Here is a 22,710-nt window from a genome sequence, read left to right as displayed (position 1 = left end):
AGAGAACAAGCAGGCAGAGAGGAAGGCAGAGTCAGAAGGAGAAGCAGACTCCCCGTGGAGCAGAGAGCCCGACGTGGAGCTCCATTCCAGGACTCTGAGATCATGACCAGAGCTGAAGGCAGACGGTTAATCGACTGAGCCCCCCAGGTGCCCCCCAAGTTAACATTCTGAAGCCTGTTCAGATGGTCCAGGTCTCCTTGGACTATACTGTAACAGAGGGCAGGAAAGCCTCCCAGTGGGGCAGGTTCTCTGTTAGTCTACACCATGTGATGTAAATTGCGTCGGATTCTCCTTCTTGCGGGTGGTGAAGTGTGGACATCTCGGCCCCACGGCCACACACCCTGGCACAGCAGTACGGCTGGAGCTGCCGTGGGGTCGAGCTGGTCCACAGTCACCACAACACGTCTGCTGTCAGAGGGGACTGGTCCGTTAAATAACCCGTGAGGTCTTTAAGGGCAGTCTTGGTCTGTTTCCCCAGGGTGTGTCATTGTTTTTATTTTCCGTCCTGGCACCCCACTTGGCCTTCCCTCCTGGGAAGACTCTTCACCTCCACACCACGAACCAGTGTGTGCTTTCTGACAGCTGTCACATGGGTCTGTGTCAATTTTACCTGCAGTGCCAGAGGCAATCAGTGGTAACTGGGGGCGGGGGTTCCCTGTGAGTCCTGCTGGGGCCGGGGCTCCACTCGTTCCCTGGACCTGACACACCTTTCTCTACACATTGGGTCCCTGCATCTCATGACTTGAAGCCCAGCAGTGTTTGAAATGTCTGGGGAAATGGCCACAGGTGCCATGTTGCAGGGGGAGGTGTCCCGGGGGACCCTTACCATGCATACGTGTTGCGAGCTCCTCTCCCCCACTCGGTGGGCTCTGGGGATGAGAACAGGCTCACATCTGAAAACTGCGCAAGGGATTGTGATGTTTTATTGGGCACGTTTCTTCAGCTCCTGATGCCTGTCGTTGAACGCTTTTGGCTGTATGGATGGAACCACCCTCTTACCAGCTGGCAACTGCCTTGCCCCGACAGCTCGTTCGGCTGACCATCTCGGCAGTCCTGCGCCGGGCTGCCACGGCGGTCCTCCTGCTCAGTGTGACAGCACCGGGCTCGCTTCCGGTGAAACATCACCGCTTGGCCTCTGGCACGTCACTGTCTGACCATCGGCACGGCTACGAGCGAGCCCGGTGCTGTCTATACCAGCCTCTGTACCTCAGGTCGGTCCTACGACGGCCACCTCCTGCGGAGACTCTCACCTGTACAGTCCTCACCGCTTTGGTCATGAAGTGTCCTCCAGGCTTTCCAGGAAACCTAGTTCGCAACTAGCCTTCCCAGTCCCAGGGATGCTCACTCCCTGTGCCGCTTCTCTGAGCCTTGTGGGGCTTTTCCGTCTGCCAGGACCATGGCATTCGCACTAGTGTCACGTGCTCCGAGCCTCCAAGGCCATGCCAGAGGCCAGGGGTGCTTGCCAGAGTGCAATCCTCTCCCGCAGGTGCGCGAGGCCGCAGCAGCAGGCGCTGACGAGCTACCTTCTTGCCGCGTTCTCTGCATCTGGATTTGGGTTCGTTTCCTCCGCCCTCCGCGCACACCGTCCGGCTGTGGGGCTCCTTTGCAGTCGGACCCTCTTCCTTTGTCTGACCCGGCGGCCGGCCTGCACAGGTCGCTGCGGTCGCCGCGAACACCGGGAGAGGCGGGGGCCTCTGGGGCCGGAAGATCCGGGACGCGCGGGATCGCGGCTCCCAGGGGTCAGGCTAGACGACGCCCTTCCAAGCCTCAGGGCCTCCCTCCTTCCCCGCGCCGTCCCTCTGCAGCCCGCGGCCGCTGCCCCCGGCCCGCCCCTCGGCGTCCTTCTACCCTGGGCCCTCGCCCACGGGGCCCCCATCCTCGCTCCCTCCGGTTCCGCGGCCGCCTCCAGCTCCCCGCCGCCCCCCGCCGTCCCCGCCGCCCCCCGCCGTCCCCGCCGCTCCCCGCCGTCCCCGCACCGGGTCCCCGCACCCACCGGGTCCCCGCACCCCCCTCCTGGCTCCCGTCCCCGACCCCCACCCCCAGCCGGGTCCCCACCCTCCCCTCTCCCGGCTCCCCCCTCCCGTCTCCTCGGGCCTGCCCCGCGCCCGGGTCTCCATCCCTTCTCCCGCCTCCCGGCGCCGTTCTTCCCCGTCCCGCGTCCCCCCACCGCCGGGTCCCTTCCGAGCCCTCCCGAACCGACTCCGCCCCTCCCCGAGCCTCGGCCAATGGGCAGCTGGCGCTGTTCCGCGGGCGGGGCCGTCTCGCTCCCGCCTACTAGGCCTCAGCCAATGGGCAGCGGGGGCCGCGCTGCGGGCGGAACCGTCGCGCCCCGCCTCCCTGGAGCCGCGGCCAATGGGGAGCCGGGGCCGGCCGGGGGGCGGGGCGGGGCCGGCCGGGGGGCGGGGCGGGGCCGGCCGGGGGGCGGGGCGGGGCCGGCCGGGGGCGGGGCGGGGCCGGCGCGCGCGGGGTCGGGCGCAGAGCGCTGGGACTGCGCGGCGGCTCGGGCTGCGGCTGCTCCGCGGGGCTCGGCGCGCGGATCCGGGCGAGGCCCGCGGGCTCCCGGGCGGGCGACGCAGCATGGCGGTGGAGGAGGAGGGGCTGCGGGTCTTCCAGAGCGTGAAGATCAAGATCGGTGAGCGCCGCGCGCCCCCTCCCCGACGGCGGTGCGGGCGGTGCGGGCGGTGCGGGCGGGAGCTGCGGGCGTGCGTGTCCGACCGCGGGGTCCGCGTCTCCGCTCGGCGGCTGCCCCCGGGCCCTTCGGTCCACGCGTGCCCCGGGGGCGCGGGCCCGGCTGCGGCTGCGGGCGGTGCGGGGCGCGCGGCGGGGGCGGCTGTGCGTGTTCGCGGCTGTGCGTGCGCGGCGCGCCCGGCCCCAGCTCCTGGCGCGGGGAGGCGGGGAGCGCCCCCGGCCCCGTCCGCAGCGCACCGGCCGGAGGGGCTCAGGGCCACCGGCGCCCGCTGTGCAGGCCGCGTCGCCGTCCGGGCCTGGGGAGGGACTGGAATGCGGGTGCGGGGCGGGCTGGAGGCTCGTGCGCGCTCGCTGGGGCCGCCGGAGAGGCCCGCGTCTGCCCGCGGCTGTTGGTCTCCGGAGGGCGGCGGCAAGGGCTTTGCCTCCTAAAAACAAGATCCTCGTCCCGGGGACTGTCGCGCAGCGATGCGTAAGTGTCCCGGGAGGGAGCGCAGCCTTCGGCGGACCCGCCGTGTCGCCCGTCCGCGGGGTCCCCTCGCGTCCGCGGTCCCTGCGCTCCCCACGTGGAAAGGGGCCGCGGGCGCAGAGCCAGCACGCAGGGACTGTCCGTTGTGGATGACATTTGACGCCGCCGGAGGAATTCCAGCCGCCCCGACCCGCGCGTCGTTTCCTGCCCGCTTTATTTTGGTTTATGGATCATCGCTGAGACACTGTGGACACTTGGCGGAGAAGCACCGGGGACTGGATGTAGCAGATCTTCGGCGCGAGTCCCCCTGCAGCCGCAGCCGATTTCTCTTGTTTACTTGGCTGAGATCTGCTGTCACTTTCGTGCTGAGAGTCCCCGGTGCCAGCCGCTGAAGCGGGGGCAGGGACACTGCCTCTGCCCCGGTCCTCCGGCCCAGAGCCCTCACGCAGCCACCGGGAGTGTGAGGGACATCACCCCAGAGGGTTCCAGATGCCTCCTGGATCAAGGGAGCAGGAGGGAGACCTTGGGGTGGGGGTCTGGTTGTGGAGGCGTGTGCCAGGCTTTCTGCACACAGCCGGCAGGAGCAGGTCTGAGGACCTTGTGGTTCAGGCCAGGCACTGCCCTTCTGACACTCCAGTCCAGGAGAGTTCTGGAACAGTGGTGTTGATTTCTTCCCAGAATGGCACAGTACACGAAGCAGGGCACTGAGGAGACCCCCGGAGATGCAGGAGAGCAGCCCCACGGGCCTTGTCTGTGGGTGGGTTCTGGATCCAAAAGAGAGGGGCCTGGTGTGGAAGGAAGAGGGTTTGGAGACGCCGCTTGGTTAGGCTTTCTGTGTTTTGTGTTCCATATTCAATGGGGGAGAGAACCACCCAGCTCAGCTTTGGAGTAGTGCAGTGATGGAAACATCTGCCATCTCTAACCCTGAGGGGAAAAGGTGCTGTTGGGAGCTTTGGAGCCCCTTCCCCAGGTCTGAGGGCTGTAGCAGTGAGGACAGCACCAGCGTCCAACTCCCTGGGTGTTGTTCCATCTCCAGGAAGCTCTTGTCTCTCTTTCCTCTGAGGGTCCTCATCACAGCGCACAATGCTAGGCTGTAAGAGGGAGATACAGTGTCTTCCCTTTTTATCGGGGGGCGGTCAGAGAGCAAGGAGCTACACACAGCATGGCAGGGCATCCTTCTGTGTTTGGGTGGTCTCGGCTGGGCTTCTGAGTTTGAGGCTGGGCTGCAGCCCCAAGGGTGAACTGGGTGCACTGGGTTGGGGCTTAGTCTTATCTGACTGGAGGGAGAGACTGTGAGCAGAATGGGATCAGGATGGTTCTGGGCATGGAAGGTGGTGTGCTGAGCTCTTGATTTCTCTCCTTGGTTGTCTGTTGTGGGCAGTGTTGCCTCTGACTTGCCTGAACGCCCTGGTCTTAAAGGCACAAGATGACGAGAAACGCCAGAGTTGATCTGGGAGAGGAGCAGACATGCATGAGTCATACACACGCACGGTCACATGCACACTGGCCTCTCCTCGTTCGGGGACACACTGGCCAGGCCGTCCATTCATCTCTGAACCTTGTCTCCGGGCTAGCTGGCCGCACGCCCGTGTGCTCTTGGCTGGCTGGCTGACCCAGAGCAAGTGGCCTCCCTGTCCATAGCCTCATTTTTCCATTTGCAAAATGCAGGCAGTAATTGTCTGCTGCATCCGGTGGGGGCGTACCAGACGGGATTGTTCTGGCTTGCGTTAATACGCGCCCCTCGCTGTCAGAAAACAGAGAAAGAAAAATTCTCCCCGAAGTTAGACCAGTAAGCAATGTCACTGCTCCTGTTGCTAAGAAAAAAGGCAGAACATTTTTGGGGGGATGAAGCGTGTTTTAGGTGTCAGGGCCTTGGCCTTTAATTCTTAAATAGTTTTGGATTGTGTGGTAGTCCTTGTCTCATTGACAGGCAAAGGCTGGGGACAGTGGGAAGAATCTGTTCTTGTTCTCCTCTCCCCTTCTCCTGCCCTCCCATCTTTTGCAAAAGCCAAATCAGACTGAGGCATTTTTATTGTACTGTTTTGAGTCCTTGTCTTGAAGAACCTGTTGCTTTTTCCACTGAAATCTTGCAGGTGTTTTGGGTAGTTCTTCCGCACACTTAGAAATCTGAAACACTGTCTACCTTTGGGAACAGTTGTTACTGTTTTTGTACTAGTATCTCTTGTGGGCTAAGGCCAAATGCACTTCCTCTGAGGTGGTAACTTTGAGGAAGTTGCTTCTCTGACTTTCCATGAGTCAGGGCCTTGGTGCGGGAGGGGAAGCAGCTTGACGACTGTGGGTAGGGAGTGTGCCGGGGACCATAGCCAGAGCTCTTCTGTGTTATTTTGGACACGACGCCCCTGTAAGCATTGTGGTATAGCCTTGCTTCCCTGGGGTGTGTTCTCTTCCCATAATACTTACCTCTGGTTTTTAAAGCATCATCTTATCCTTATAAAGTGTTCAGTTAAGAGCAATATACAAAGGTTTTTCTCTCGAGCTAAAAAAAAAAAATAATAATAATCCTATCCTTGAACTCAAGAGTGAGAAAAGCCCTCTTGCTCTGTTAATGGTTTTCATCATCAGGCTTGAGGGCCCAGTTTGGATCTGCTTGGTGTGTTGGCGTGTATGTGCCGTACGAGGCCACTCTGCCTGATTCCTTGCCACGGGATTCCCTCTCTTCCCTGTTTCTCCCTCCCATCTTCATGGAGCCTCTCAGGCTCCGCTGGCTCAGAGCATGCTCTCAGCGTCTCTGCTCTGTAAGATTACAACTTGTCCGGCCGAGAAGATCGATGGCACATCAGAACCGACAGCTCCTCCCATTCAGGAAAACGTGGCTCTGCAGGGTGTTGGTGTTGTGGGCCCAGGCGAGCCTGCCCCTGCCTGTGCCCTCCCTCCAGCCAGGCACAAACATGATCCCACCAGAACAGGAGGTCCCTCGGCAGGGAGCTGAGGGAGGCGTGAGCAGGAAATGGTGGCTGAGGGTCTCTGGCCGGCACCTCCCTTGGCCAGATGGCTGCTTTGGAGGGTGGAGATGGCCCAGACCACAGGGGCTCTGTTAAAAGTGGGATCTTTAACCAGATTTCCTGCATGGGAAGCAGTACTGTGCTCCTCACAGGGTCCTGTCAGGGCCAGAGGCAGTGGCAGCCTGCTTGCTGAGTTGGAATTGTTGGTAGCAGGGTCTTCACGGGGCTAAGAAGATGTGGTTTTCCCAATTAGAGAGAACGTTTTGTGAACACAAGGCAGTGACATCAGCGACGGCTTTTTCATTGTGTCTGACTGTGGGGAAGGGGCAGGCCACCCGGCTCTTGGCGTCAGGGATTCTGTACTCTCTTGAGCACTCTGATGCTAAAATTAACCTGGATAGTCTATTAACCGGGCTCAGCTAGCTGCCTGTGCTATTTTTAACCCCCAAGGACTAGTGTGCAGATCTGGGGTATGTCTGGGGAGCAGCGGGGCTCAGGGGCCAAGCGTGATTTTAGTTCGCGTCTCCGGGTTTTACGTGGGAAGGGCTGGGCTTGCTGTGCCCGTGTGTGGTGTGGGCCGAGTTGCAGACTCTCGGCATCTGGTTTGCAGGTGTTGTGTCATTTTAGTGCGTGTTCTCACAAGTCTGTGACGTTGAAGTTGAGGAAGGGAGACCCACATGACTTCGTCTCCTTCTGCCCAGAGTCTCCGAGCTATACGAGTGGAGCTGGGGTTTACGCTGATGCCGAGGGTCATGCTCTCGCCACTTATCCCGTCTGGCTTTCTGTGTGACCCTGGATTCGAATGCTGGGGTACAGTGAAGGGCTGGGAAAGACAGAAGTGGTGATTTCTGGGGCCAGGAGGTAACGGGACCACTGTCTCTTGGGCACGGAGGCCCAGGGCACTGCCCTTGCTGTCCTGAGCCTTGTAGTCACTGCCCGGGGCTTCCGGGGCAGAGGTTGGAGAGGCGAGGAATTGTGGAGATGGGGTCTTGAACAGAAATCCAGGGAGCAAAGTCTTTCTCAATAATTCTACAACTTGAGGCAAATCTTCTAAACCCTGTCTGCCTCGGTTTCTTTGTCCAAGTGGACAGTAAGGCCTTTTTTGTGGCATTAGTAAGCCCGTGTGAGCAAGGGCACTTGCCCGCTCCATTTCTCTAGGCAGGAAGGGGTGACTTCCAGGCCAGTCTGTGGCTGTCCTGTTAGTCGTGGGACAAAGTGGCGTTCCCACTGTAGCTGGGCGCATCAGTTAAGAGAAAGCTGGACTTCAGGTGTGTGTTTGCACTGGGTGAGGTCAGGAAAGGCGTTGGGAGAAAGTGGCTGTGAGCCGGCCTTGAGCTTTTGAGAAGGGGGGAGCCAGCGTGTGGTGCAGATCTGCACCGATGCCATGGGGGGGAGGGGGGACAGTGTGGTGGCCGGCGTGGCTGGCATGGCCGGTGCCGTGTGTGGCTGGTCCTCCGGTCTCAGGGTGAGCCTTGTGGGGACTTGATGTCCTGTCTCGCAGGGGCGGCTGCTCCTGCAAGGTCTGAGGCTCGAGAACAGAGGGGGACCACCATGCTCGAGCAGGGGTCTTCACTGATGGTCTGGTCTTCTGCACCCTGATGGTGGAGAGGGGGTCTGCGTCTGCGGGGGCGGAGCGGCGTACACCATGACGGACTGATGTGCGCTAACCCGCGGGTAGTCGTGTGTAGGCACGGTCTGGCACACGAGATGATCTGCTAGCAAATGGACACCGGTGGAGAGTGGATGGAGTAAATGCCGACTGAAAGAGTGATCGTACCGTGGGGCTTCCCGAGTGTGGGAGCCCGTGCAGCTTCCAGAGGGAAGAGTTAGAGCCAGGCCGGGTGGGCGACACGCAGGAAGCTCCAAGGGGTCGGCCTCGAAAGAAAAACAAAACGCAGAAAAAGCTACCTAAGGTCACCCCTTAAAGAAGAGCGAACAGAGACACACTTGTGCGGCTGCGGACGTAGAGGCGCACACGGCTCGCTGTGCGGGGCGCGGGGAAGAGGCGGCCGGCGCCCCCGAGGAGAGCGGCTGCCGAAGCTCGAGGGCACCCTGCGAGTAGACGGGCATGTGAAGGGTTTAAAAATCACAGCTTTAAAAATGGAAAGAATAACCTTTTGGAGAGGAAAGGCCCAGAAAGGTAAACTCATTGGCGTCGACTGCTGACAGGTGTGGGAGCTGGGAGTGGGGTCCGGAAGCCGCGAACCAGGCGCTGGAGCGAAGGGCACGCTGTGGGGGCGCAGAGCGGGGCCGCCCGTGAGCGTCGTCCGGTCGGCTCCGACGTGTGCGGAGACGGGCGCAGGTGGCAGGGAGTTTGAAGTGACTGCCCCACGACAGGTGGCCCAGCCTCTTCTCTAAGCGCGAGGCGGCGTTCGGAACGAACGGTGAGCACATTCGGACTCCTGCATAGTCCGGGGCCCGTCATCACCCTGAGAAATCAGGAGAGGAGTGTCCCCGATTCCCGGCTGCCCGGCCACCCTGCAGCCTCACGCAGGGTTCGTCAGGTCAACCCTAGGGCCCACCTGGGCCTCAGCGTCTGGAAAGCTTTTGGTTAGTGTGTGTTTTGTCTTTGCTCGAAGTGGTGGTCCTCAAGCTGACTGTGGGATCAAAGATAATGATTCCTTGTTTGACGAGGTGTGTTTCTGCTCAGGGCTGGGCTCCCCGGGGCTGTAGGTCTGTCCGTTCTGAAACTGAGCATTGCTGGCTTCAGTTTTCTTTTTTTTTAGAAAGAGAAAGAGCACATGAGTGTGCACACCAGCACTTGTGGGCAGGGAGGGGCAGAGCGAGAGAGGGGGGAAGCAGGCTCCGTGACCAGTGAGGAGCCTGACCCAGGATTCGATCTCACGACCCTGAGATCATGACTGGAGCCGAAATCAAGAGTCAGATGCTTAACTGACTGAGACACCAAAGTGCCCCTGGTTTCAGTTTTCCAGTACGCTTAAGCCCTCTCTGGGGACTGCTGCGTCCCAATACAGCGGGTCAATTATTCTGCATGTCACACCTGAGCCACCCGTGGTACATCCCACACAAGCCACACGTGGTGCATCTCTCATCTGAACCACGTGGTGAGGGGCAGCACAGTCCTCTGAAGGAGGCTGGAGGCTGTGCTCAAGTTACGCAGTAAAACAGAACTTTTTCTAGAAACAGAACAATACCCTTCGCTCCTTAGTCTGTCAAGGATGACTCTCGTGGCTGTTTTTTCCTCTTCACATTGTTTCTGTTCCTGTTATTCAAATGTGAAGCATTAGTCTTTGTTGGCCCCCACTTGCCAGTGGGATAAAACCCAAAGGCAAGCGAAGTGGCCAGGTCTTTCTTAGACTCGGGGTACCTCGGCCTGGAGGCCTGGAGGCCGTGGCTGTGCTGCTCTCCCCTCAGGCCGGCCGGCCCCCGTGCCCTCTGCAGCCGAGGTTGCTTCCGGGGCTCCCTTAGCACCAGGAGCAGGACCCAGTCACCAGGCTCTTCTTGAGAGCCATCTTCCCCCTTTCTCAGTCTCTAGGGTGGGCAGCCTCCTGGGATGGAGGTCTGGCTTCTGGAGTCTCCGGGACATTTAACAGAGTTGAGAGTGCTCATCATCTGTGTATTTCTTTCTGGAGCTTTGTTTTTGGGACTCCACGATTTTCTGAGTTACAGTGTGGGCCGGTTGTCTCGTGCGCTGGCTGGGTCAGGGCTGATTCCTCCTTTCTCGTCCTGTCCATCCTAATAAAAGTGCACCCTGTGGGTGAGGACTGTGACGTGTGCCTTGAGATCTCTGTGGCTTTGTTGTATGTTTCCTTTCGTCTGAGGGAAAAGATTCGTTTTCCTTTTTTAGCTCTTGTGGTTTCTGTTTTCAGTCCTGAATCCACTTCTGGGAGGTACAAGAGCAGAAGGTCTGTTTGATTTTGTCCGTTTTCACTCCACCAGATTGGTCACTGGTTAGGGAGCTGCAAACACACTGTCCGATCTTCTAACGACAGATACTCTCACCGGCTCCCACCTCTGAGGCTCGGCGAAGCTGGTGACTTTTCCAAAAGCACACTAGCGAGAGAGCCTGCGGCCGCCCAGTTGGCTCATGACGGGCTTGCCACGTCCGAGACCCCGTACTTTTGTGGCTGGGGTGGAACTGCCTTCTTGGGTGTGTTACCAAATGACTTCCTCACACAGGAGATAGCTGCCTTCCCACCCATGCCCTCCTCCTTAGTGAACCCTGAAATGAGCACCGAGGGAACTTACTCAGCAGAGCGAGCCCGTCGCGTGAGCGTGTGGCTAACCAGGGGCTCAGAGCCTGCTGAGTCGGGTCTTGAGCTGCCTGGAGCACCCGAGACCTGCTTCAGAAGAAGGTGCCCCTGTGGGCAGCCCTGCTTCTCCCTGACTCCCGCCCTCAGGCTTCCGTCTGATCATCCCTTCCTCCTGGTCGGGTGCTCCCACTCTCCCCTGCCAGGTGCCGACTTACCTAGTGCAGGGAAGGCTCTCTGGGCGAGGCAGGCAGAGAAGGCGTGGCTTCGCAGCGGGTGGAAGGTGGGGCCCGTGGGGCCAGAGGGTAGGTCAGCCCCAGGCCCCTAAGCCTCGGGGCACCTGCTTATTTTGGCCCAGCTCAACTGGGACTTTCCAAGTCTGGGGACAGACAGAGATCCAGGAATATGAGTAGGTTCTGGAAAACCCATCAGTGTGAAGACCCTAGGGGACCTGGCCAAGCCTTCTACGTGTTTTGAGGTCTGGGGTGCGTGCTGTGACCCGTCTGGTTTTCCCATGGTCTTTGGGGTGAGGGTCCCGCTGGGGAATTCCGACCACGTGGGGCCGAGTCTGGCAAGCCCTGCTTACTTGTGAGGCCCTGCTGGTCTGTCCTGGGGCTGACTGCCAGGCATAGTTTTTTGGTTTTTTTTTTAAGATTTTTCTGTTTCTGATTTATTTGACAGAGAGAGAGAGAGAGAAAAAGCATGAGCAAGGGGAGCGGCAGGCAGAGGGAGAGGGAGAAGCAGGCTCCCCACTGAATAGGGAGCCCGATGTGGGGCTCAATCCCAGGACCTTGGGCTCAGGACCTGAGCCGAAGGCTGATGCTTAATGACTGAGTCACCCATGTGTCCCCCCATGAGTACTTTTTAACTTAGGAACAATAATTGGCTGTTTTATCACTTTACAGGGGTGAGTTTCAAGGGCAGTTAACTCTGCCTGTATGATGTTTACATGGGAGACCCTTACCACCAATGTGCAGTATGTCCAGGAGTTGGTCAGACTTACACAGGTGTTCTGGAACTTTCCTCACGGCTACGTCCATGGAGAGGAGGGTTTAAGTGAGGGAGGCAGTCATCCATCTGCACTTTCCTATGAGGCCGCCTCTTGTTGGAACATGGTTTTGTGTGTGCACACACACGCACGCACAGAACACACACGCACAGAACACACACGCGTATGCACACACACACGCGCACACAGGCACACCACAGACGCACACGTGCATAGAACACACCTGCACACACACTGCAGACGCACACGTGCACAGAACACACGCAGGTAACGCGTGTACACGGGGGCACGCACAGAACACAGGTGCACACGGTGTGCATGGACACGCTCTATACACACACACACAGAACACGCTCACAGGTGCACACACATGGCACCCCCCCACACACACACACGGGCACACGTGGGCACATACCACTCACACACACACGGGGCCCTGTGGCCTGTCTCGGGGTAGAGGTGCCTGACGCCATGTGCCCGGTGTGGAGGGAGGCTGGGGAACAAGGGAGGCTCACAGCCCTCGTGACCGCTGTGTCCCCTGCCGAGATCTGCGGCACCCGGCCGGCCGCCCGGGGCGTGCTGAGCCGTGTGGCGTTTACGAGGAGCCGCTGTCTCTCAAGCAGCCCCGTCTCTTTCTTCTGTTTGACATGGTAGAAGCCACAGATGCCCTGCGGCGCGTCCCGTGGCCCTGCGAGCTGCTGCCTGGGGGCTGTGGGTGAGTTCAGGGGCACCCGGGGTCTCTGTGCTTGGACCTTTCCACTTTCTATGACGTGAGAGTTTTTCTGCAGTTGCTTCTGCGTCTGTAATTTTTTGTATTTGAATCAAAAGGCTTTCGCTTCTCGGGCCCACAAGCTGGGCCTGTTTATCCGCTGGCTGCCCTCGGGCCTCCCCGTCTGACGGGCTCCGGGGACTCTGGCTGGGCACAGCGGAATGAGCAGGACGGATGTCACTTTGGGAGACAGGAGAAGGGGCCGCGGCTGGTGTTGGTGATGGGGCCGCAGACGGCGAGCTGCGCCCCGCGGGGCGTCTGGTGGCGCCGAGGAGACGGCGATCCTCCGGCGGCTCTGTAGGTTTGGATGAGAAGTTCCTTCTGCGTGTTCACCTGGGGCCGGTGCACGCACGGGCTCTTGGGCCCCCCCGGGTTCACGGGGGCAATCCTGGAGCCAGGCTGCCGGGGGAGCCTCCTCTCGCCCCTCCCGCGTGGCGGCCAGTGCACACACGTCTGGAAGAGGCGAAGCCTTGCCAGGGTGAGGATTTCGTGTTTCCCCCCGAGCTGGGTCTCCTGCAGACGGCGACTGCTTGGGCAGTCCTGGCGGGGGAGGGTCCGGAGACCTTGCTTGGCTTCCCGAGCCCCCAGCCGGCTCCGCCCGTCCGGGACCCGCGGCAAGTGTTTGGAGAAAGAGCTTCTCAGCATTTGGACCCAAGAGGGTGTTTATGCGCGTCCTGACTGGAAATAAAGGGTCACATGGAAAGAAAAAACCCACTTGTCGTTATGTTTTTGCTCGAGTATCTTGATTTCCTATTTGTTATTGTTTCATAAAGTGTTTTCCAGTGATCCCTTCAGGGAACCCCTTTCCTGTCCTCCCGGACCGGCGGAGCCTTGAGTCTCAGGAGCAGAGGGGCTGGTCAGGAGGAAGCCGGAGGGGCAGGCACAGTGGCCCCAGGAGCTGGACGCTTCCTGCCCGCTCACCCGGCCGTCGTCCCCTCCGATTAGGGACACTTAAATTCGGCATCTCTCCTTTTGGGACATGCCGCTGCCGAGCTCGTTCCCCAGCCTGCGTTGGCCTCCCCGACGACCGCGGGGGCCGAGAACCGAGGGCCGCCGGCATAAGCACGAGGTGCCTGGTGGCCTTCGGCCGCGGGGTTTCCGCAGCTCGGCCTCGCTCTGGGAGCGGGCGCAGAATTCCCTCTTGCTGTGGCCTCAAAGCGGTGATGGCATCTTCGGATAAAGCCGTTCAGGAGTCCTTGGGACACAGCAGTGTGGGCGCTGCTGCGGGGCGTGGCAGGGCACGGGGAGTCTCCGCGTCGGCTCGGGGCAGGCTGCGAGGGGTGGCGTCCACATGTGGGCGTCAGACCGAGGCTTTTCGGGTCACCACAGCGATGGAGGGTCTTTGACTTGATGTGTTAATCACAAATGCTCGCTGGGAAAAAGTTCGTTTTCAGAAGATTTTCTCCTGCTGTGCAGCGCTTGCAGGTGGCTTGGGTGGCGACTCTGAGTCACACGGTGAGCTGCCGAGCGAAGTCAGTGCACGGGGTCTGCTGTCTCTGATGGCTTCTCGCCCACGGACACAACCATCAGATGCTTCGTGCGGGGCCGGGGGCGGGTAGACAGGGTCTGTCTCGGCACATGGAGGAAACATGGGCCTCGCTTTCTGGGTTTGTATGGCCTGAAGGGTAAGACCTAGTGTTGTAGTTCTGGGGATGGTGATAATGGGACCATTCCGGTTTGGGGGAGGCGAGATTTCCTTTATGCTGAGGAGACCAGGATGGGTCTGAGCGGCTCCTCCTGCCCTCCGGGGAGTGGACGTCCTCATGGGATGCCCAAACCAGCGGAGGTCAGTTTTAACTATGCACAGTGGTCCCCGTGTAGGAGAAGAGCACTTACTTTCATCTTTAAAAAAAATTAAAAATCAACTCCATGTTTTACCTATTCTGAGATCTTATCTGTTCGAAAGTGCAGTTTCCCCCACGGTTGCCAGCTCTGAAGATTTGCTTCCCCTTCCTTGGCAGCAGGAGACAGCGGTGTGTCCTACATCAGCAGCTTCTCAGGCTCCTTGAGACGGCGAGGGTCTCTCTGGGACACTGGGAGCAGGGAGGGTGAGGGACCGTATCTAGAGATTGACTGGGAGGCCGGACCGGACGCTGTTTTGTACATTCATGTTTACATATGTGCGTTTCGGACTTGCAGACCATCTTTGGCTACAGTAGGGCCTGCAGGATGGGGGAGGGTGGCATGGCACAGCTGAGACCCACGGGCAGCAGGCGGTGCCCAGGCACGGATTTCGGTCCTCTGTGCCTTTTTCCTCTCCCGAGTCGTCTGTGGTTTGCAGGCCCTTGGAGGGTGTGGGAGGGCGAGGGAGGGTGAGTGAGAACACAGACATTCCAGGTGCTTCAGAAACAAGGCTCCCAGCTGGGGAAGTGGGGAGCAGCGAGGCTCACCCCCTTCTGGAGGTCCTCCTGGTCCTGGGGTTTCCCAAGAATCTTGGCCCCTTGGCCGTGAGTGACAGCGTAGTGGGGAGGCCTAGCGCTGTCTCCCTGGCACCCCAGCCCCCTAGCTTCCTGGGTTTTTGCTCAGCACTACTCAAGTCCTTGATCCTGTGAAGGGGGTGGAAAACCGGAGGAGAGAGGGGCCCTGTGAATTTTCCTTACACTGTTCTTGGGTGACTCATGATCCTTGCTCCTTCCGTGAGAGAGCAGGACCGGCCCCGTGGACAGGCACGCCACGGTCTTCACATCTGACTCTGTGAGACCCCTCCCAGGCTGGTCCCCGCCTGTGCTGGTCGCCTGGGAGTGAGTGTGTCCAGATACGCAGCGTTTCTCTAACACCGTGGTTTTCTTCAGGGGACGCTTGGCCATGTTTGGAGATGTTTTGTTTGTCACAGTTGGGGCGGGAAGGGTGGCCCCTAGCTCAGCACCTGACAGCCCAGGGAACCCACTTTGAGAATGTCCACACTGGGTGGGAGAGCTTAGGGCACCTTGAAGACCCAGGAGGGTGTGTCTGACGAGCTTTCTATGCTTCTCTGCGCAATACGGCCTTGCAGGACTGTGAGTCACGTTTGAGGGCAGGGAGTAGACGTCTCAGGCTCACCTCATGGAAAGACCCCCCGCCCCCGCAGTGTGGACCAAACTAATACAGCCCAAGGGTCTAGACTGTGGGCAACAAGGGCCGTACGCTGGGGCTGAGCTGGTGACGTCCCTGGCTCTGCGCCTTCCCTGCTGTGTAACTTCGGCCACGTCACTTAACCTCTCTGTGTCTGTAAAATGAACTAACAGTGGGCTTCATAGGGTTCTGCAGCGGGTTGCGCGGCACGGCGGTGTGGCCTGCTGCGCCTCGCCTGCGCAGGCCTGTCCCTGTGTCGTCCAGCTCTTCCTCACCGTGGGGGGGGCCCGAGGTCTCACGGGGCTGGGATGGGCAACCAGCGGCGTTTTCGTGAGCTGCTGAAAGCAGGGCTGCTGTCTGGATTCCTTGAGGGGACATGGCCGTGTGCAAGAGCCGGGCTGGGACGGCAGCGTTTAGTGGCGGGCACCTGGGGTCCGGCCCCCATGCTCCTGGTGGGGTGGGCTCACCTGCATTGGCCTGTGTCCCAGGCCTTGGCCCCACGCCCAGGGACGCCTCCAGCCCCGTGGCAGGCTGCTTCTGAGCTTGTCTGTCCCCTTCACAGCGCGTGTCTGTGTTTCCTCCTTAAGCACGCTGCCTAGGACTCAAAAGTAAAACATTAACCAAGAAGCACAGTCTCACACATAAATGTCGTTTGCAGGACAGCTGTCCCTGGAGCATTGGAGTTGGAGGCTGTGTGTTCCCTTGGGATGCGGTACAAGTAGGACGCAGGAGGTGTTTCTGATTCTTGGCTAGTTATAAAGGGTTTGGTGCAGTTAAAAAAATTCCTCCAAGGCTGTGTGTGTCAGGGAAGAAGCTGTGGAAACAGCAGGCCACGCTGGCGCACCAGATGCCCTGGTGGCTTTCGAGGTTTCGGCACGTTGTTTCGAATGCTGTGGCTTCTTTCTGCAGCATTTCACGGTTTTATCTGTGTGGCGCAGGCCCGATGGTGGGAAGTATATTAATGAATCAGTTGACTTTTTTGGAAACGACAGCAAGTTATCATGCGATGAGCCTGCACTTACCACCCCCCCCCCCCACTTCCCTGCCCCAGAAAAACAAGCATTTTTGTGTGCCGAGCAGCCTCCCGGGATCCTGGTGGGGCCTGGTGGCGCCTGCCGTCATTCTCCTGACATGGGTGCTTGTCACTGAAGCCTCACATTCACGTGCTGACCTCACGCCCAGACGCCCAGGACAACCATGACTTCTCTTGCGGTCGACGAGGTACAAAGGCTGGGTCATGGGACGGAGGGGCAGGTGACCCCCCGGCAGGGGAGGCCCTCGTGGGCTGGAGGTGTTCTCAGGTGGGGAGGCACGGACTCGGTGCGGGACTGGGTGGCCGAGCGGGAGGAGCCCACCCGCCGACACGACTTCTCCCCGCCCCGGGACTCACTGAACTTCTGGATAACTTCACTGGCGATTTAGAGAGTCTGCTTCTCCCTGTATATGGACATGGGGCTGCTGGGGGTCAACAGCAAACAAGTTTTGGAGGGAGTGTTTACATACTCTTAGGTTTATACTAAAAACCTGCCCACATTTGATTAATGGAGAAGAGTAAACAAAGCTCAGTGAAGAATGAAGAAAAACAATTTGCTTTTATAAGTAAAATTAAATGCATGACAATGTTCTGGCTTGTGCAGTTGAGAGACCAGCCAAAATAAGGTGTCATTTTGTCAAACGTGGAATGAGGGTCCTGGCCCATCGCACCACATAGCCCCCGGGGCCCTGTGTGATGAGCCCCCTGCGCGATAGTCTGCCCCCCACCCCTGCTCACCCCAACATGGGCAAGGCCCAGATGACCCGGTGTCCTTCACTGGCTGGTTTGGACTTGATTCTAAGAAAGGAAACCCCCGGAAATGCAGAATAGGGACCTCGCATGGTGATGGGAGGAAATCCATTTTCAGCCGCACAGACGAGCTTGCCATGTGGCCTTCTGTTGGTGCCCAGTGGGCTCCCGCACACACCTGCTCTGCACACGCCTGGTAACAGTTTGTGGAGTACATTGTGCAGATCTCTAATAGAAACTTCTACAGTCTTGAAATGCAGGTGACAAATCCCTAGTCCGGTTTCCTCATTAGTGTTTGTCTTCTTCACGATCTCTCTAAGGCAGCTTGGCTCCCCGGGTGGGCTTAGCCCGGACCCCTTTGTGTTTAGGCGTCACCATTCTACAGCCACGGGCCATGTGCTGAGTGACCTCGTGACCTGCGCGGAGAGTGTGGGGGGGCATGGGGAGGTCTGGGCCACACCTGTTGGTTTAGGATGTCTGGTGTGCTGGGGTGGGCCCCTGCCAAGGGGGACCTCTGTGCCCCAAGTGCTGCCCGTGAGCCCCTCCTTGAGCACGCTCTGCCCAGGACAGCAGAGCAGGAAAAGCAGACGTCTTCGGGGTTAGCATTGCTCACCTGCTCATCAGGGATGTCCCAGGACCCTCCCCTGAGTCCCTAGTCCCCCTCCCTCAACCTGGCCCCGGAGATCCTGGCTCTCTCCATCTTGTTGTCTTCATGGGCCCTCCCAGCCCCCAGGCCTCCCTGCCAAGCCCTCCACCCCTTGTCCTCCCTGCCCCCGTCCTCCCAGCCCCCTGCCTTCCCCCTCCCCTGTCCTCCCAGCCCCCCTGCCCCCCTGCCCTGGCCCTTTGCATGTCCCATCACCCCGCCCCCCCCCCCCCCCCCCCCCCAGATACCGCCTCGTTCCCACTGAGGTTTCTTTTTGAAATACTTCACATTGATCGTGGAGTCTGTGGCTGAGCTGGTTCGGCCCCGCTGCCTTGCAGGAAGAGGAGGCTGCTGGCCCCCCGGAGGCGGGAGAAGAGGGGCCACGCCGCTCCCAGCTTTTCGCCAGGCGCTCCCAGTGGGTCCTCATGCCAGCAGCACACCTGGGGACTGGTTTGCTGTGTAGCTCTTTGGACCCCACCGTAGACCTACGAACTGGGGACTCTGAGCGGGGCCTGGAGACCTTGTTAGCAGGGGTTCCCGCACAGCCCGAGTTTCGGGGCCCCTGGTCCTTGCAGCTGAGCTGAAAACCTCCCGAATGGCCTCCCGAATGGCCTCCTGTAGAAGGTGCTCGGGCTCTGGGGGAGAGGCCCTGACTTTCCCTGGGGGAGGGCCTGCCAGGACCATGTCTGACGGCTCGGGGCCCTGGCAGCAGCTCGGGGAAGGAGCTTTGTGGGAGCCCGTCTGGGTGCTGAGCTATGCAAGCAGCCATTCACATAGACGGACTGTTTTGTTCGCCTGTTTGCGCTGGCCATTGCCAGATCGATGACGTGGTGTCCTGTCCGGTGCAGACCGCACAGTGTGCCCAGACTGGGGGCCTGTAGGGCACGTGCAGCCAGGGCTGAGGGAAGAGGTTAGGGCCGTGCTGTGCACCAGCCCCACGAAGGGGCTTATTTGGTGTTTGCTTCTGTTTCCTCCACTGACACCTGCATCCCATTCTCCAGAATTGCGGGGTCGGGGACGTGTGCGCCTCCCACCACAGCAGGAGCAGAAGGTCTCCGAAGTTGTCGTGCTCTGAATCCCGCCGTTCCTGCAGCCGTGGCCTGGGTCTGCTGCGCCCTGAGCGGGACTGGGCTTGCTCAGATGACAACCGGGGAGAGCCCGAGTTACTGGCGTGGAGAGGGTTACATCCTCTTGCTGTCATGTTCGAGGGTTTTGAACAACTTGTGTGGTTGGAGGCTATTCTGGAAAGGAAGGTTGTCAGGAAGTCATCGAACACACTGGGCCTCTCCGCGGGAGTTGCTGGGTGGAGGCCCTTTGTGTGGGGCTGGGACGCGATGCTTTCTCCCCTGAAGTCACAGCTCACTTGAGGCATCAACAATTTGCCGATCTGAACTACAGTTTGAATGTTTTCCTCAGGCCGCCCTGAGTCATGATGGGGCCGGGCCAGCTGCTTTGCTGGGGCCTCGCGGTGGGACCGTGTTGGTGCAGCCCGCGTCCAGGGTCAGGCCCACTGGCCAAGCGGTCTTTCGGGGTGATTCCCAGTCCCCACACCAGCCAGAGCCAGGGTCCAGCTTGTCAGCTCTCAGTGGGGCGTGTCCCTGTGCCAGAGGCTGCCTGCTGGGCGCTGTAGCCCAGGGACGTGTCACCCATGGACGTGCCGCCAGGCTTCTGTGTCACCCTCCTTCCTGCTGTGGGAACCTTGCCAGGGGCCGTGCAGGGCGCGCCGTGGTACCCCGACACCAGAGGACGGTGCCCACCTTTCCGCTCTGCTCCCAGGGTCTCTGGCCTCCCAGGGTTTCCAGCAGCTGCTCACTCTGCGTCTTCCAGATGTCTTGTTTGTGTTTACAGAAGTGAACATTTTCACTGGAGATTTGGGGGATATAGAAAAGCAAAGTTAGAATATGAAAAGTTGTGACGCTCCATCAGGAGCCTTTTGTGGGAAACCCCAGATGCTTCCGTTCTGGGGCGAGACTGCCCGGCACTATCGTGTGTGAGTGGCTAGGACACGGGTGTATTTGTGGGGCACCTGTTGCTGGGTGGTCCCGGGGCCGACAGCCCATGTGGCCTAAAGCAGGTGTGTGGGGCCACCCCAGTCTCCGCTGGAGAAGCTGGAAAGGGCTGTCCGCGGAGTTCAGGTTGGAGGGCCCGGCTTTACTTGTACAGGTGGTTGTACAAGTCAGTGCAGCGTTGCGAGGACAATTTAAAAATCCCGTGGCCGGAGGAGGTTGACGGAAACGTCAGTTGGGTTTATCATCGTCTTCCGGGGCTGTCGTGGGTTCGGGGTTATGTGAACCTGCGTGGGGTGTAGCCCACACCAGAGGCGAGAGGAGGCTGTGAGCGGGGCTCCCGGTGCTGGAGTCCGCGTCTGCTGTCGTGGGGGATGGCGCGAGCGGAGCTGGACGGAGCCGGGGCCGTGAAGTGCAGGGAGAAGGCGCTCGGGGCGCACAGCTGCTTTCTGCAGATGGACCGCGCGGCCGGAGGTCCTGCTTGACGGGGTTCGCCAGCGTCCCGCGGCGGAGACGAAGCTGCGGGAACCCGCCTGTCCGCCCGGCTCTAGGTCGCCTCTTGTCTGACTGGACAAATCGGTGGTTTCTCAGACGTTTCCCTCGGGAAACTTGGATTTTGATCTCCTTGAAAGTTGTCAGCACCTTGAGCTGGCCGTGCCCCGTGTGCACGCCGTCGCGCGTCGTCTGCAGCCCTGTGGCCTCCTGTCCTCGCTGCTGCTGGAATCAGGGTGTCTCGTGCCTGTCACCCCGCAGTGCGTCCCTTTGATAAACCGTGCAGACACCGCAGTGATTGGGGGAACCAGGTTCTCCAGGGAAGGTCATGGTTTACTGTGGGGACCCGGGGGGTGGGTAATAAACCTGAAGGCAGGGAGTGTCGTTGTTGGGGGAACTGAAGGCCCTCTGTGGAGTGCAGCCCTCGAGTGCGACTGCGTCCGGACAGACCCGTGTCCCTGCGTGCACCTTCTGGGTGCACATGAGAAATTGATTGTTGGTATTTTAAAATATTAAACAAAAATCCTTCCTCGGTTTCTCCTGACTTGTTCTATCAGCTGCTGAGAGGGTATTAAAATCTCGACTGCAATTATGGATTTGTCTGTATCTCCCAGTGCACCCAGAAGGCCCTGCCGTGGGGACGGTGACCGGCCCCTGGTCAGATGTGAACTGCTAAAACGCTCGTGTTGGGGTGGCGGGATGAAAAGCTTCAGACGGTCAGCACGGGTCCCTGCTCTGTGGGGAGGCCAGGAACCACCCACACAGGCTCAGACACTGTTACCCCGTCGTTGATGGGGACACTGAGGGCTCGCCACAGGCTCCTGTCCAGTCTGAGGTGACAGCGGGGAGGAGGGCAGTTTGGCCAGGCCGCAGGGCCATCCCTCTAAGTCTCTGTTTCCGGGTTTGCGCTCGGCCTGGCTCTGGGAAGAGTGAGCCCTTCTGGAGGTGTTGAGGTTCATGTGCCCTCCGGGGCCCCCTCTCCTCTCATCCTGGGGGCTTGGAGCTTCTCAGGTGGGTTGGCCTGTGGGTGTGGGGGGGGGCAGGATGTCCTCTAATGGGAGTGGAGTCCGCGAGGGGCAGCTGCTGCCACAGGAACCTCCTGGACAGCCACTGGAGGCGTCCAGGTCGGGGGTGGCCCAGCCCCTGGGGACACGCGCTCACTCTGCCAGGATGTGATGCGGACATTCCTAGAGCAGCTGACGAGGTGGAAAGCGAACCCTGTGGAATTACAGCACGAAAAGGCACAAGATGTCACGTGTACGACTGCCAGTGTGAGAAGACTCGAGACACGCGGGCCCGAGGGGCTGTGTGGCCTCCTTCCCCTGTGACTCTGGGGTCCTGGGCCGTTTTCTGTGGGAGCACATGGCTCGTGGCCTCCTGTATTCCCGACTCAGGCTGCCCTCTGCCTTTCTGCCTCCTCCTGCCCTGACTGGGCTCTCTGCCTTCTGACCTCATGGCCTTTGTCCTGTTCCCCCTCCAGGCCTGACCTTGGCCTCTTCTCTCTTCCCTGCCCCCAGGCCCCCGACCCTGGCCTCCCGGGGCCTGCCTCCTTCCTCAGTGTTCTGCCGGGGTCAGGCCCACAGAAGGGCTTGGTGGCTCAAAGTACTTTTCTTTTCTTAGACACAATGGGAGATATTAAGATTGGGGGGTTTTGTAGGAATTCAACTTATTTTGATTCATGGAAAATTGTGAATTGGCCCTTCGTTGAATAATACACAGGCTGCCTAGGCTGGCCAAAGCCGCAGATTCTAGGAGCTAAAAATAGAGTGGTGGGTGAAGGGCAGGCTGGCAGAGGGTAGAGACGCGGAATGGGAGGGCCGAGCCCAGGCTCCAGGCAGCTGGCGGAGGATGTGGGCCGGGCCCAGGTTTGGCCAGAGAGCTTTCTCTGCAGTCAGGAGTTTGAATCAAGTAACCATGTGTGTTAAGAGGGGATAGTTGAAGTTTAAGTTACAGTAGATTAAGGAATAAATGTGAGCATTTCACTGCTGGTTTATTACTAGTGAAGCCGAACTTCAGACCAGAAAAATCGTTCAAGTCAGAGGGCCAGATGCTTTGTAGTCAGTCAGCGTGTGGAAGCATGATTACAGCTCGGAGACCTGGGGCACCCGGGGGGCTCACCGGGGGTTAAGCATCTCCCAGTTGTGGCTCAGTTCATGATCTCGGGGTGGTGAGATCGAGCCCTGTAGTGGGCTCCTGCTCAGTGGGGAGAGTGCTTGAAACTCTCCCTCGCCCTCTGCCCCGGCTAAGAAATCTCTCTCTCACACAGACACACACTCTCTCTCTGTCTTTAAAGAAACAACTGGGGGGCGCCTGGGTGGCTCAGTGGGTTGGGCCTCTGCCTTCGGCTCGGGTCATGATCTCGGGCTTCTGGGGTCGAGCCCCGCATGGGGCTTTCTGCTCGGCGGGGAGCCTGCTTCCTCCTGTCTCTCTGCCTACTTGTGACCTGTCTATCAGGTAAATGGATGGAATCTTAAAAAAAAAAAAGAAACAACTGGGAGGGGCGCCTGGGTGGCTCAGTGGATTAAGCCTCTGCCTTCGGCTCAGGTCATGATCTCAGGGTCCTGGGATCGAGTCCCGCATCGGGCTATCTGCTCCGCAGGCAGCCTGCTTCTCCTCTCTCTCTGCCTGC

General features: G+C 59.6%; 1 protein-coding gene across 1 annotated transcript in view; it reads left to right on the top strand.

Annotated features, from left to right (window-relative positions):
- The first annotated feature begins 2,489 nt into the window (after window positions 1-2,489).
- Window positions 2,490-22,710, top strand: part of RASA3 (RAS p21 protein activator 3) — a 109,782-nt gene continuing 89,561 nt past the window's right edge. The window contains exon 1 of the mRNA XM_046028302.1: window positions 2,490-2,632. Within this exon, the coding sequence (XP_045884258.1) occupies window positions 2,578-2,632 (55 nt within the window). The 5' untranslated portion in view covers window positions 2,490-2,577. The remainder of the gene's footprint in view (window positions 2,633-22,710) is intronic.

Source organism: Meles meles, chromosome 14 (genome assembly GCF_922984935.1).
Source record: "Meles meles chromosome 14, mMelMel3.1 paternal haplotype, whole genome shotgun sequence".
In the NCBI taxonomy this organism is placed as follows: Eukaryota; Metazoa; Chordata; class Mammalia; order Carnivora; family Mustelidae; genus Meles; species Meles meles.
The sequence above is the reverse complement of the archived record's forward strand: the minus strand, read 5'-3'. Positions and strand labels throughout refer to the sequence as shown.